The 16,504-nt window shown below is 41.1% G+C and overlaps 1 protein-coding gene across 5 annotated transcripts in view; it reads right to left on the bottom strand.

Annotated features, from left to right (window-relative positions):
• Positions 1-9,015: 9,015 nt before the first annotated feature.
• ankrd6b (ankyrin repeat domain 6b) overlaps positions 9,016-16,504 on the bottom strand; it is a 61,254-nt gene continuing 53,765 nt past the window's right edge. For 3 of the 5 annotated variants that reach the window (XM_040027200.1, XM_040027193.1, XM_040027184.1), the window contains 3 exons: positions 14,719-14,832; positions 12,096-12,384; positions 9,016-11,526 (listed from right to left, as the gene is read on the bottom strand). In XM_040027200.1, coding sequence (XP_039883134.1) covers positions 10,949-11,526; positions 12,096-12,384; positions 14,719-14,832 — 981 coding nt within the window. In that variant the 3' untranslated portion in view covers positions 9,016-10,948. The remainder of the gene's footprint in view (positions 11,527-12,095; positions 12,385-14,718; positions 14,833-16,504) is intronic. The other 2 variants (XM_040027211.1, XM_040027188.1) reach the window with 1 other exon arrangement.

The following is a 16,504-nucleotide window of genomic DNA, read 5'->3' as shown; positions in this document are numbered from 1 at the left end:
ATGTATATAATGTATGAAAAAAAATCTTTACTCCAGATACTAATTTTACTAATTTAATAATACTAATTTTGTGTTGTAAGATTTATGAGTTTCATATAGGGAGTGCAGAATTATTAGGCAAGTTGTATTTATGAGGAATAATTTTATTATTGAACAACAACCATATTCTCAATGAACCCAAAAAACTCATTAATATCAAAGCTGAATGTTTTTGGAAGCAGTTTTTAGTTTGTTTTTAGTTTTAGCTATTTTAGGGGGATATCTGTGTGTGCAGGTGACTATTACTGTGCATAATTATTAGGCAACTTAACAAAAAACAAATATATACCCATTACAATTATTTATTTTTACTAGTGAAACCAATATAACATCTCCACATTCACAAATATACATTTCTGACATTCAAAAACAAATCAGCGACCAATATAGCCACCTTTCTTTGCAAGGACACTCAAAAGCCTGCCATCCATGGATTCTGTCAGTGTTTTGATCTGTTCTCCATCAACATTGCGTGCAGCAGCAACCACAGCCTCCCAGACACTGTTCAGAGAGGTGTACTGTTTTCCCTCCTTGTAAATCTCACATTTGATGATGGACCACAGGTTCTCAATGGGGTTCAGGTCAGGTGAACAAGGTATACCCTTTCTTGCCAGCCACGCTGTGGGGTACTTGGACGCGTGTGATGGAGCATTGTCCTGCATGAAAATCATGTTTTTCTTGAAGGATGCAGACTTCTTCCTGTACCACTGCTTGAAGAAGGTGTCTTCCAGAAACTGGCAGTAGGACTGGGAGTTGAGCTTGACTCCATCCTCAACCCGAAAAGGCCCCACAAGCTCGTCTTTGATGATACCAGCCCAAACCAGTACTCCACCTCCACCTTGCTGGCGTCTGAGTCGGACTGGAGCTCTCTGCCCTTTACCAATCCAGCCACGGGCCCATCCATCTGGCCCATCAAGACTCACTCTCATTTCATCAGTCCATAAAACCTTAGAAAAATCAGTCTTGAGATATTTCTTGGCCCAGTCTTGACGTTTCAGCTTGTGTGTCTTGTTCAGTGGTGGTCGTCTTTCAGCCTTTCTTACCTTGGCCATGTCTCTGAGTATTGCACACCTTGTGCTTTTGGCCACTCCAGTGATGTTGCAGCTCTGAAATATGGCCAAACTGGTGGCAAGTGGCATCTTGGCAGCTGCATGCTTGACTTTTCTCAGTTCATGGGCAGTTATTTTGTGCCTTGGTTTTTCCACACGCTTCTTGCGACCCTGTTGACTATTTTGAATGAAACGCTTGATTGTTTGATGATCACGCTTCAGAAGCTTTGCAATTTTGAGACTGCTGCATCCCTCTGCAAGATATCTCACTATTTTTTGACTTTTCTGAGCCTGTCAAGTCCTTCTTTTGACCCATTTTGCCAAAGGAAAGGACGTTGCCTAATAATTATGCACACCTGATATAGGGTGTTGATGTCATTAGACCACACCCCTTCTCATTACAGAGATGCACATCACCTAATATGCTTAATTGGTAGTAGGCTTTCGAGCCTATACAGCTTGGAGTAAGACAACATGCATGAAGAGGATGATGTGGACAAAATACTCATTTGCCTAATAGTTCTGCACTCCCTGTATTTCCTTTGTTTTTCCTTAAAGAAATTTGTATTGAAATAAAAACAAGAGCAAGGGCTTTTATTTTGTCCTGATGAAATCCACTTTACTATACTTGACATTCTTTTTCATTTATACAGATATGCAGATATACTACATGTGTAACATTCATTTCATTGTTTAAATGTTGAATAATAAAGTACATGAATAACTTGAGCTTATTATATATTATAGTAAAGTAAATTTCCTATTAACTAGGCAGGTCATTCTCTTTCTCTTGACAACGCTGTCTTTAAATAAAAATATATAATTCCCTATATTCCTATCTATTCCAAACAACAGTAGTAAGTAACAAAGTTTCAAATTTGTCTTTCACTTTGACTCTTAATTTATTAACCATGAACAAGAGGTCAGAGGTCAAATGTGGCACGATACCTTAAATCTTTCTATGAAACTTTCTGTATGTGGACCAGAGATGGGGAACACCGCATAGTCTGATTACTCTTTTCAAATAACGAGTAAAGTAAGGGATTACTATTGCAAAAAAGGTAATTAGATTACTGTTACTGTCCCGTAAGCACGCTGCAGTACTGTGGTACTAATCCGCCGTGATTTCGTTTGCGCGAGTGTCTCATTACAATGATGTAAGCGAGTGCGGCGTTCGTGGCAACAGCTGTGAGCAGATCAAAAATGGATAATATAACAAGTGCGGGAGAGAGTATGACCGTGCAGCGTTTAGAGCGTGGAAGTACTGACCTTACTTTAAGTTTGATTCCGTAAAAAGTGACAAAAACATTAGCATCTGCTGTACACTGCGTTGAAAGAAAACTTCTTTTTACAGCGGAAAAACGCCTAAACTTCCAAGCAAGCACCGAGTACACTGCCACGGGAATGCGAAATTCACAGAGAAACTCCAAGATTCTTCCACTGACATGCGGCACACCTGCACCAGGGCAAACCTCCGCCTGCCCCACTCCTGTTAAGCAGGGGAAAATAGAGCAACAGGACCGCTGAGTGTTTGATTTTATTTATTTTCTGCTGTGTTTTACATGCATTTATTTGAAAGACTGAGTGTAAACACAAAAAACAATTTTTATTTTATGTGCTGGAATGTGCAGAAAATAGGTTTAAACAAATTTCTTCCAGTCAGAGAATGTTGCATATAATTTAATTTTTGCTTGATGCATAAAGTTAAAAGATTAAAACTAACTAGAAAGCGAAAATTTCAGAAGAAATTTTAAGTGTGCCTATGCCGCCGCTAATCAGTGTAGTTTGCCATTCAAACGGCTACAGAGAGCAAAACTCAGCAGAGCAGCCATTCTCCATCATGAACTATGGTAAAAACAAACACCGCTCGCGCCTCACAGATGACAGCTTACAGTTTTGTGTAAAGATGAGGTGACTTCGTACAGCCCCGATTTGCAGACGCTGTGCGCAGAGGTTCATGAGCAGACCCGACAATGTTTGCATGAACACACTTTGAAGCATTACGTTATGGACCACTTTTCACACATAGTTGCTGTACCCACACAGCTGGCTGTAGCTTTTCATCTCACAGCCCGACACATACACAAAAAAAAAAACAGCCGAGAGAGCACAGACTTTACGCCTGAGAGGCGTGATTGCAGATGCCGCTGAGGTGGGTCCACCTCACGGTGGTAGCCGGCTAGCAGCAACATCGTGAGAAAACTGTTGCTAATATGGGATGTTTTGACAAAACGAGCAGATTTTTGACGTTTACACACCTACATTCTCGCCTGAAAATATCTTAAAAGTTTATTTTGTGACCTAGAAACACGAATAAGAGGAATATATTAAACGAAGTGGCAACTGCCATTGTTTGACTCGGTAGAGGCGTGCTATGAATTGTGGGATATGGAGTGTTCCACCAAGCATACACCCTTGCGGTTACCGACTTCCAGGCCATACTCAGCACAGATGTTCTTGTATATTATGCCGGCCACTTGGTTGTGGAGTTTCCTGCCTGCTAGCATCTTTCACCCAACCTTTATGTGCTGGATTTTCTCAGGGGCATCTTTACACAGCCTGCACCTGGGGTCTTGCCTGGTGTGATAGACCCCAGCCTCGATGGATCTGTGCTCAGAGCTTTTCTGTGTCTTCTCCACACTTTGACACTACAATCCAGCTGCTAAAGGCAGAATCTGTATTCATTGCTAAAATTTCTCCTCACGCTCATGCTTAGTGCACCTGTCGCTGACATCGGTGCTTATGGGCCTGATGGACTGTCTGGACAGAGCACCATTGGCAAAATCATCCTGCAAACTTTGACTGCAAATCTGTAGCAGACCGCTTATGGTTTCTAAATGCAGTCAGTGAGCGGAAACTGTCTTCTTGTGATGCCAAGTTTGAAGTTGCCCTATGGCACGGGCTCTATCCACATCAGTTAAATGTAGCGTGCTTGGAGCATATGATCGCTGCACCAGGGTCCATGCTCACAGGAGATACTAAGTAGGCACCAATCAGGCACTGGATTGTAAGCACCTGGGGTACCTGAAGCTAAAAACAAGAGTCAATAGCAGAATAAGCTGTTTAGCACTGGCAAAGAAGATCTGATAAATTTTTTATGGGCACAATCCACATACTCACCTATGCTGCTCAACGCATGAATACATTTTCCTTACAAACATGGCCCCATTTAAGGGCAAATAAACAGACTTTCTGTTAGAGTCAAATTGTTAAATGTTGCCATTCTTGTACTTAAATCTGTAAGTCTTAGTTCAAACTGTATGATCAAAGACATTCCTTTGTTTCTGACCCCCTCCCCAGCCTGTTGAAAGGTGGGGGAGGCTGTAGTGTTTTATTAAAGGCACATCCCAGGTGAAGGTTCTGTTTTCTTGTTTAGTAAATTTCCTGCTTTCATGACCCTTTTGGTGAACAGGAGGTCACACAAATGCACCCCCAAACACTAGGGGTGCAACGATACACAAAATTCACGGTTCGGTTCGGTTCGATACTTTGGTGTCACGGTTCGATATTTTTTCGATACAAAAAAATGTTCATGCATTTTTAATTTGTCATTTATTAAAATTATAAATATATATTTTAACTCAAAAGTACAGTTTTTAAATTTAACCCTAACCCTTGTGCGTGTTTTTTATTTTGACAGCGAATGCGCACCTGCGGACCACTTATGTGCAGCCCTGGTTATTTAGCTCATCATATTGCAGCCACAGAAATTCTTTTGTCCATGAAACCATAAAGCTGCACTTTCTTTTTGCCTTATAGTCTGATTTGTCATAACTTCTCCGTTTTGTGGTAAGCTTTTCTTTGGCTGTCACTTCTTCACCCTGACCTGTCTTATTTGGCTCAGCAGAACTGAAATATATATCGTGCTGCTTTTACACACGCACTCACATAAGCTCAGCGATTCTCTGCGCGATCAACCTCTCACATGTGTAAGCTGTGGGAGATTTCACTTGTCATGTTTGCATAGTAAGCTAACGATTAATAAGACGATGTCAGAGGAATTGGTGCACAAATTATCATCACTCACAGATCAGTGCTGTCGCTCTCTATACACAGTTCGCACGATTGCAAAGTGAAAGCAAAAAAACAAGCGCAAATTCAAATGCGACTTCAATATGTCACATATTGACAGTGGCTCACCGATGCCAATGACATAATTACCCAGCTACATTTCTGAAAGAATGCAAAAGCATTGACATATATTTTTCCTACAATAGCCCGACGGGCAGGGAAGAGATAGATTTTGGTAGCCCGACTGAAAAAATCGCTAGCTCCTGGACGTCGGGCTAGCGATATTGCAAGCCCTGTATCTGATTGAGGAATCACTCATCTTTGGAAAAGAGAGTTTATTACAGAGAAATGGCTCTTTCCAAAATAAAAGCTATACTATCCGCTTCTTCTGGGCTATATTCTCAGCAGCATAAGGAGAATCATGTGCTAACAGCTGTCTAAATGACTCGGCTAAAGTTAGTAGCAAGCTTGCTTTTTTTTGTCTGCTTCCACTTGTCTTTGCACTAGGATGATGTCGGCGTAAATGTGCAGTCATATTCGTTGTGTTCCCACTAGTGCTTTCAGGTTAATCTCGTTGAAATGACCTTAACGCCACAACACGGCAAATCTCCGTTAACGAGCTACCGCCGATCGCTCCGTGCATGGGGCTAGACGGCAAACACGTTAACGAGCTAACTGCGCTAACACACTAGTTCCCACCAATGTAATTGAGCATTGCATGGCACATCCAACATACTGTTTTACTTTAGTCCATGACTCGCTTACCTTCAGGGTCCTACGTCACATGAAAACCAAAATAATTCCAAACGCCAGATCTGAATGAGGTTCAATTTGCCTGTTGCAAGTAGAGCTTAACTTCTGTCTCGCTAGCTTGCCCTGCGCTCTTCCTTCTGACGATGCTGTCTGTGTTGAGCGCTCAGTGGATCTGCGCTCGACAGTGCAGCCTAGGCGGAGTAGTCGAACGCAGATTCACTGAGCGCTCAACACAGACAGCATCGTCAGAAGGAAAATTGATAAAATAAATTACAAATGTTGTATTGTTCGATACATATGCGTACCGAACCGAAAGCACTGTATCGAACGGTTCAATATCGATACGAATATCGTTGCACCCCTACCAAACACACACACACACAGTGCCTAATCTTTTATAACCATAGGGTTTGTTTTTTTTTATAATGGGTGTTTGTGTAAACTGTGTGTCACAGAAATAAAAGGCTGCTGTGGGGTGATTGTTCTTCGAAGTGGTCTGACACCGAGGACAGAAGGGCTGCTCTGAGATCCTTCCTTTGCTAGCATGTGAAAAACCGGTTGAGCTGTTCATCTTGCTTCGTTAACGGGAATAAGTCTCTAAACCAGCGGGGCCTGTGGAAGCGCAGACCTAACACTTTCCAATAGCACAAGTTTTTTTGCCAAGAAGAAGTGCGACAGCAAAGAACTGATTGCCCAAATATAAGTTTCCTTACTTTTTCTATGAAGTTTATATGTTTGTAAAAATAAAGTAAACCATCTGCTCTAAACAGGTTTACATAGACTCAAGATTCCTTTTATCATTTTCTTGAAAATGTGTTTTTGGGGTGTTTTGCAAAACTGTAAGTTTCCTCAGTCACACACTTTTTTTCCTTCAGTTAAAAAAACTTGCAGATCTGGCATATTGATCTATCACAGGTTTGATAGCTTATCTCTGGACAGTCAGCTTAAAGAAGAATTTGCAAAGTTCATTGTATTTATTTAAGATAATTTTTGACAGCCACAGCTGTGGCACATAAATTATTTTTATAAGACATTTATCACAGACTACAGACTGACAGAACTACGAGAAACACCTTTTAGTTATCGTCCTTTTTAGTCGTCTGAAAATTTCATATAAAAGCATAGGTTTATCTGTTTTAAAGACACAGATAATTTAAGACACAATTACACAAGTAGATATTTCAAGAAGACAGTGTAAACAAACATTTAGGGCAGGGGTAGGCAACTCCAGGCCTCGAGTGCCGGTGTCCTGGAGGTTTTAGATGTGTCCATGATCCATCACAGCTGATTTAATGGGCTAAATGACTCCTCAGCATTTCTTGAAGTTCTCCAGAGGCCTGGTAATGAACTAATCATTTGATTCAGGTGTGTTAACCCAGGGTGCGATCTAAAACCTGCAGGACACCGGCACTCAAGGCCTGGAGTTGCCTACCCCTGATTTAGGGGCTGTGGTTTCACATGTTGCTCCACCTATCATGCGTTAGAGTCACCTTCCAGTAAGTTTCCAGGTCACTTACCCAGTATATGTACTCGGACTAGCACCAGTATGTTTGAGACTCATACAACCAAAAAACTGTCTCCTCTGTTTATTGTGTGAATGCCTCAAGAGATCCTGTTTCTCTTTAAACTTTATTCTACCTTATTCTAGTTGCTCCGACCTTTGCTGGTTAACTACTCGCTCAGTTTTCAGCCGATTTCCACCATTTAAACTTTAATCTGTTCTGCTCCCTATGCTAATGCCAGCTATATCTTTTGGTGCTCATACCTTTCATACTTTTTGAGATATTAAGCTTTTTATGCCATTTTTTGGCAAATCCCACTTATGACAAAAAAAATATTTCAGTTAACAGTTCAACTTTTTTAACTCTTTTCAACACAAATTTTAGCTTCTTCGCCTCTTTTCAGTAGAATTTTCCATTTTTCACTACTTTTCAGCAAATTCCAGCTTCTTTTGCTGTTTTCACTGCAAACTTCAGCTTCTTTACCTCTTTTCAGCAGAAATTCTGCTAATTCACGTCTTTTCAGCAGAATTTCTAGTTTCTTGGCCTGTTTTCAGCAGAATTTTCATTTTTTTCAACTCTTTTTAGCAGAAAGTTAAGCTCTTTCACCTGTTTTCATCACAAATCTCAGCCTCTTCTGCTCTTTTCAACAGTTTTCAGTTTCTTTACCCCTTTTCTGCACAATTTTCTGTTTCTTCATCTCTTTTCAGCAGAAAGTTCAAAAAGTTCACCTCTTTTGAGCAGAATTTTTAGCTTTTTCACCTCTTATCGGCACAAATCTCAGGCTCTTCTGCTCTTTTCAGCAGAATTTTCAGCATCTTCACCTCTTTTCAAGACAATTTTCAGTTTCATCTCTTTTCAGTCACCTGAGAACCAGTTTGGCTCAGTGAAATGAGCAGCTGCCTTGAGACCAGTTGGCGCTGGTTCAGATCCTACCTGTGGTGCTTGCTGCACATCTTCCGTCCTTGAACTCTCCCTGCTTTCTTGACACTCTTCAGTGTAGTCTTTCAAACAAAGCAGAGTTCAGCTTCTACACAGTGTTTTCAGTGGAGTTCTCCTTCTGCCGTTTTCAGATTCCACTACACGGCATTCACACTGCATTTTCGCAGGAAATGCAACTTTTTCTAGTTTATTTTACTTTTAAGTTATTACAAATGGAACAACAGGACCGGGGGATAGGAAAGAGAAAGACAAGAGAAACTGTGAAAAAGAGAGGGAAAGAAAAACAGAGGGGAAGAGAAACAGAGAGAGGCGACACTAAAAATCCACTAGATCATTTGCTGGGAAAACCCTCTGAAAACATATGTTTCCACAGTCTTGAATTCACAAGAATCAGCCTGAATGTCCCTGTACACTGCCCGACACGGTAAGAAAACTGTTTGATTCCACAGCTAGTTAAAGCCTCCACTATCCACAGTGCAGAAGCCTGACTGCTCCCCCTGTGTGCAATTACAGTGTATTAAAAGAACAGTACATAAAAATGAAATAAGCAAGAAAATACTACTTCACAATAAATATTACACTAAAACAGGATTGTAAAGTAAAAATTAAATTCCCCATTATCATACACTTGCCCATATCCACAATAATTCATATCAGACTTATTACTAAAAATACATTCTGTGAAATGTGAGTAAAGTAAGAGAAATTTACAGATCTTTATCTTACTCAATACTGTTGACCATAATATTTTATTACAGTGATTAGAGCATGCTGTAGGTATTAAAGGTACTGCTCTTGTTAGTTATGGAGTTCTACAGGGTTCCGTAGCAGTATTATTAGAAAGCAAAGCATACATTTTCACTTTTATGCAGATGTCAACCAACTTTACATACCGATGAAGCCAGATAACGCACACTTATTAGTTAAACTGCAGGAATGTCTTAAAGACAAAACGACCCGGATGACCTCAAATTTTCTGCTTCTAAATTCAGAGAAAACTGAGGTTATAAAAAAAATCGTCAAAATAAGGTCTCTAACCAGATGGCTACTCTGGATGACACTACCGTGGCCTCCAGTAACATTTTGAGGAATACTTTTTGAACAGGATATGTCCTTCAAAGCGTACATTAATGTAGAAGGACTGGACCCAGACACACAGTGTACGAAACGTTTCTTTTTATTTCTCGACACAGCAGTGTACTTTTAAGGTTTGGCACACACGATTCTCACTGGAGGTGTCTCCTGGCGTTGCGCACACCTTCTAAAGCCTTTCCTCCTCTCGTGAGTGTCACGACTCACTCGATAAATCTTTTAATAACACATAGTCGGGAGGTCTGCATGGCTTCAGGGCGCACCACGTGATAATCAATTTCTATCACTTGGCTGAGCCTAGGATGTTATCACAAGACTGCTCCAGTGGAAAATCTCCCATAAAGTGAACCTCCCAAGCTGGCGGGACCTTCTAGTGAGGCTATTAATGGTTGTAATCGCATCCCTGCATACTGCCACAACAGTTTATTAGACTGGCCAATCCATACCCAGAATTAGGGGGAGCGACAGGCACGAGCAAACCGCACCCTTAATCCTATGTGTTTTGTCCTTGTATTTTAATATCAGTGGCACAATAGGATACTTGTGAATATCACCATGAACACATCTCACTTCCATCCATTCTGCCTCCAACAATGCCCCACGGCGCAGCAACCGCAACCAGCTGCTCCAGGTCCCCCATCTGCCGGTCCAGCTATTCCCACAACTGCTCCATCTGCTTCTGTTGTGCGCCCGCCTGATCACGGCTCACGGTCGCCATCTCTGCCAGCATCTGGGCCAGGATTTGGAGTGGCTGCACGGGTGGCGCGGCCTGAGGCTCGGACATACTCCACTGGGTTTCGGCACCACTGTACAAGGACCGGACCCACACAAACAGTGTACGAAACGTTTCTTTTTACTTCTCGACACACAGCAGTGTACTTTTAAGGTTTGGCACACACACTTCTCACTATAGCTCTCTCCCGGCGTTGCGCACACCTTCTAAAGCCTTTCCTCCTCTCCACTCCAGCATCACTGACAACAGTAGAGAGCTCATCAGTGCCACACGACTACCTGTCCACTCACCTGCCTGGCACTGCCCCTTGAACTCACTGTGCCACCCCTCCCCTGCAGCTGAGCCAGGGACCACACCTCCACCACAATTAAACATACATGTAGGACTGTTTTCTTCTATTTACACAATATCTCCAAAATTAGAAACATCCTGTCTCAGAACGAAGCTGAAAAACTAGTTCATGCATGTATTACATTTAGGCTGGACTACTGTAATTCATTATTATCAGGGTGTCCGAAAAAACTTCAGACAGGAACTAGAAGGAGAGAGCATATTTCTACTGTACTGGCTTCCATTCATTGGCTTCATTGGCAAATCCAGAATCAAATTTAAAACCCTTTGCCTCATAAAGTCTTCTATAATCAGGCTGCGTCTTATCTTAAAAACTTCATACTACCACACCACCCCAATGGAGCACTTTGCTCTAAGACTGTGGTTCTGAGGTTCTGCAGTTTTGTATACTGGTCCTCAAGAGGAATCACATTTATATGATGTTTGGTCAATGCTGGACAGATCTCAGCAGTGTTTTTCTCCAGCAAATGGACTGTATCTTAACAGTCCTCGTCCCGATGCATTCTCAGCATACGTAGCTCATCCTCCAGGTAGGCAATCCTATTAATCAGAGCATCTTTCTCTGTCTGAGCCTTCTGATCTGCCTGCCATTGAGCCTCCTGCACCTTCCTCTCATACCAGCGCTCCATCTGAGTCGAGACGGTCTCAAAGAAATACTGGGTCACCTCAATGGCATGCATGTTGTCCCTCTCCTGAGTAAACGTAGGCTGGCCTCCAAAGACCTCTGGAGGCCTGACCTTTATGTCCCCTCTCAATTTAGTCCTACCCTGAAAATATTTCTTCTGGTGCTTCCCTGTATCACAGTGTCCTTCCTTCTCTCTGATCCCTATGTCATTTCTGCTGCTACAGCGCCGCTCCGTGGCTGGAGAGAAGCTGCTGGATCTTTGGCTCCTGGCCCCACTCCTCATTATGTCCACATCATTCAGCTCCTGGTTCTTCCTCTTGGTGTCAGCAGAGGTCACAGAGCGCTCCTTTGGCCGAACCACCTGAACAGATGATGGGGGGTTCTTGGCTGCTGCGGGAGAGTCATCCTCGGTATTCTGATCCTTATCACCATCTGTACAATTCACAAGAGGTTCAGCCAACATTAAACTTCACGGTACCCTGCTGTGCTTCTAAATTATTATTTGTTTATGTATACTGAAGATACTTGCTGTTTTCTTTTGCATATCACTGGCCACTTAGCATTTAGACATTATCAAGACAGACTTTGATGACCAGCTGTTCTGAATTTTTCAGAAACTGCTGGGTTACTGGGATTTTCCCACACAACCATACACAGAAAAATGTGGAAAACTATTTTGTGAGCAGTTCTCTAGGCACAAATGCCTGGTTGAGAATGGGCAAACTGAGTTCCTGAAACAGTAACTCATTACAACCAAGGTATTCAGAAGAGCATTACTGAACAGTGTACACATAACATGTGGAACCTTGAAGCAGCTGAACTACAGCAGAAGACCACACCAGTTATCACTCCTATCAGCTCAGAACAGGAAAATGAGGTTTCATTGGATTCATTTTATTAATTTACAGGGTCGCTGTTTTAAATTTGATTTGAAGCTTCTTCTTTTTTTTCTTTTTTTTCTGAAACAAAACAAAGCATCTTTGTTTATGCTGATTTGTTACCTGGAGAGCTCTCCACATGAACAACAAAGTAGTGACTGGCTGTGCCACCCTCTGCCACACTAGACTCTTCCCGGCTGAACTCCAGGAGTGGAGGGTCACTGTGGTGCTCAAGGCACTGGGAGCTGCCCCCTTGTCCAATGGGCACCACAGCGAAGGGTGCTACATTAGCTTCGGCCACAGTAGAGGAGTGCTGTAACTTGGTGCTGCTGGGCTCTCCTGTGACACGGCCCTCCATGTTCTGCAGTTTGGACAGACACCAGCTCTTCAGTTCACTGGCCAGAGCTGTCTGCTTAGGGGACACAATGAACCACACACAAGAGTTCTATTAATGACAGAAGAGCTCATTAGATCAGCTCCCATTCATTTAGTGCATACACTGTCCTAAAAGTAGATTAAAAGAAAACAATGATGTAATCTTTAATGGAGTTCATCTATTCATCATTATATCCTGACATCCACCTAATCCAGCACATTAGTCCTGTATAAGATCACCTGCTGAGATTGAAAAGTTGTGTACAGTTCAGTTTAATTAATTGTGCACAGGTCAACTGATCAGGTCCCCCTGCTTGCAGATATACGGGCACTTCAGCATACTGTGGACCAGCAGTACAGAAAAAGAATGATAATGCTAGCTGCAGGAGTCAATAGACATACTGAAGCATATATTACTAAAAGAAGTAGAGACCAGACAGAATTGCACCCTATTAATATTACAGTGCCTCTTTGTACAGCATCAAGCTATAAGAGAAGCCCTGGAATCTCTTTGGATAGACCGTCTCTAGATTCAGCTCGCGTGAACATGATGCAGTTGACGAAATTTTATACGTAATATATCGAGAACATCTGACTAGTTTAATGTTCTGGGGTTCCACAGCCAGCTGAGTGCGAATGAGGCAGTGAAATGACTCTGGGTGGAATGTGCTAATGTAATTACACGGCAAGATATTCCTCTGCCTTCAACAGCATCCACATCCAGTTTATAGGTTCATAGAATGTGATCTATAATTGTGAGCGTTTGCAATACTGTTATTTCAATTCAATTCAATTGAATGTTTGGGCCCACTGTGTAATTATTAGTATGAAAATCATGACGACTTAAGAAATGCTTAGAAAAATTACAGTAACATCTATTCTACTTCACATACTTATGACTTAAAGGAATGGGCCACAGCACCAATAGCTTCACATTCACAATTAAAACAACAATTCTATTTTGTTGGCTAGATGTAATAAAACTATAACAATTGCCATGAGGGCATTGGTTACCCTGTGAAACACCAATAGAGCACTTCACTCCCAGACGCTGGTTTACTTGGGGTATCTAGGATATTTAAAAGTAGAATGGGAGGCAGAGCCCCTCTTTTGTGGAAGCCTAACAATAGGTTTAAACTTTCCTTTTTGAGGAAAGCATAAAGTTGGGGCTGGATCAGGTGACCTTGAATCCTCCCTTAGTTATGCTGCAATAGGTCTAGGCTGCTACAGTTTCCCATGATGCACTGGGTGCTTCTTCACTTACCTGTGTGTTTACACCACTTTGCACTTAATAATTAGTTATTATTCTCTGGCTTTCTTGCACAGCATGTCTTTTGTCCTCTTCTCACCCTCAATTAGTCACAGCAGATGAATGCCCCTCCCTCAGCCTGGTTTTGCTGGTACTCCTTTTCTGAAATACTGTGTTACTTTTACGTTAGCTGTAATGGGACACACACCTTCCAAAAGGTTCAGCTTTTATCTCGTCCGTCCACAGAGTATTTTCCCAAAAGTCTTGGGGATCATCAAGATGTTTTCTGGCAAAACTGAAATGAACCTTTATTTTCTTTTTGCTCAGCAGTGGTTTTTGTCTTGGAACTCTTAGCCTGCCATACAGGCCATTTTTGCTCAGTCTCTTTTTTATGGTGGAGAAATGAACACTGACTAAGGTCAGAGTTCATTGAGGCAAGTGAGGCCTGCAATCTTTAGATGTTATTCTGGAGTCTTTTGAGACCTGTTGGATGAGTTGTTGCTGCTATAACCTTTCCGGACTGAGAGATCTCAATTACTTTGTTTGTCATTTTTTCCTGAATTTCGATCGCTGCATGATGTCTGGCTTTTGAGGATCTTTTGGTCTACTTCCCTTTGTCAGGCAGGTCCTATTTAAGTGATTCCGAACAGGCGTGTAGTAATCAGGCCTGGGTGTGACTAGAGAAATTGAACTCAGCATTTCAAAGATGAGATACACAACAGTTAATTTATCTTCTTAATTATAAACAGCTTCATTTAGAAACTGCATTTTGTGTGTACTTGTGTTATCTTTGCTTAATATTTAGATTTTTTGTTAATCTAAAACATTTAAGTATGACAAACATACAAAAAAATAGGAAATTAGGATGGGGGCAAACACTTTATCACAGCACTCAATGATGATGCCCAATTTCGATAGCTTGTTGTGTTCCAATGTCATGCAGACCCCGGTTAACATTTTCTATTGCCTTTGTTTGATCTGGAGATTACAGTAAAAGGTCAAATATGTTAAATTTCCTTTTTCTTCATGAACAAACTTCACACACAACAAACATCATTCTGTGATGGCTTCATACACAGAGCAGTCAGAGTTCCACAGTCAGAGGTATCCTGACAGTGTTACCTGTCTCTTTTCTGCTTCACGTCGTTCCTGCAGGGCCCGTTGCTCGATCCTCTTCAGACAGCTGCTTCTCTCTGCTGACGCTCTCTCCACTGTCATCTTGTCAAGAGCCCAGATCTAATCACAGACAACAACATGAAAACAGGGCTGACACCGTTAAAAAGATAAAGGATTTATCTACTGTGCTTCCTATCATTTTACTGCATGTCTGCATTCAAACCCTGCTGTCACACAGGCTAAAGGCAGAGCTTTATTCACCTTCATTCTACAAATGCATTCAAGTTTAGGCTTCACTAAAAACCCAAGAATAGACAGACATTCTTGTTCTGTTTATTCTGTTCTGTCACAGTTTTACAAAGGTGTATTAGGGCCACATTAAGAAAAAAAAATGAGAATAAAGTTTTATTTCAAGAAAACAGTCATAATAAAAAGCCAAAATGTGCACATTACAGTTACTGTTTTAAGACAAACTGTCAATGCTGCCATACCCTCTACAAAATGACTCGTGTAGAAACAAACTTGGTGAAACAAATTGATCGGCTGTTTTGTGATCGAACATACATTCTCTTTATTGCACGATGGTGTAATCTGTTCATTACCATCTGTCCATATTTTGTTTTGTACCAATCCACTCTTCCCTGTTTGTGTGTTTTTCAGTCTGACCACATGCATCCTCTTACCACACCGTGTTTATATGCCAAAAGAGAAATCATTTCCTTCTTTGTAACTAAAACCAATTCTGAATTTTTTATTCTCATGTACTAATATTATTTTATTATTATATGAATAAGGTTCAGTTACCTTTGTACAAAAATAGTTGGTAGAATTGTCCTTCAAGGAGCTACTTTTTACTTTCTTACTTGGAGTACATTCCAGAGCCTGCACTTTTTCACTTTGACTTGAGTAAAAAAGTTGCTTCAGTACTTCAATCTTACTGGAGTAGCTTTCAACCTCTTTACTTCTACTTAGATAAGTAAATTCTGTACTTTTGCTACTTCTGCAGACAACACACACACATAACACATAAAAATAATTACTCACACTAATAGGAGTAACTAAGGTGCATCCGGAAAGTATTCACAGCGCTTCACTTGTTCAACATTTTGTCATATTCAAAAATGAATGACATTAATTTTTCACATCAAAATTCTAGACATAATACCTTATAATGACAAACTGTAAAAAAAAGTTTGCTAGAAATTCTTGTAAGTTTATTAAAAATAAAACATTTATATAAAAATGTATATATAACATGTACATGTAGCCTTGTTATTTTAGTGAAGCATCTTTGGCAGCAATTACAGCCTTAAGTCTTGAGTATGACGCTACAAACTTGGTACACCTATTTTTGGACAGTTTCCTCTTGCAGAACCTTCCAAGCACCATCGTGTTGGATGGGGAGCATCAGTGCACAGCCATTTTCCCATCTTTGCAATTCAATTCAATTTTATTTGTATAGCACCAAATCAGAAGAACAGTTCCCTCAGTGAGCTTTACGTTGTAAGGTAAACCCTGCAATAAAAAAACAAACAGACAGAGAACCCGCAACAATCAATTGACCCCCTATGAGTAAGCACTTTGGCGACAGTGGGAAGGAAAAACTCCTTTTTAACAGGAAGAAACCTCTGGCAGAACCAGGCTCATGGAGGGCGGCCATCTTGACCGTTGGGAAGAGAGAAGGAAGACATTTCTCTCTCTATGCGGCATTCTGAATCAACTGAAGGCTTTTCAGGGAGTAGGACAGCCTGATAATAATTATAACAATGAATTACAATAGCCTAGCCAATTT

Source organism: Simochromis diagramma, unplaced genomic scaffold (genome assembly GCF_900408965.1).
Source record: "Simochromis diagramma unplaced genomic scaffold, fSimDia1.1 OVJJ01000746.1, whole genome shotgun sequence".
Lineage (NCBI taxonomy): Eukaryota > Metazoa > Chordata > Actinopteri > Cichliformes > Cichlidae > Simochromis > Simochromis diagramma.
This window is presented reverse-complemented; position numbering and strand designations above follow the sequence as displayed.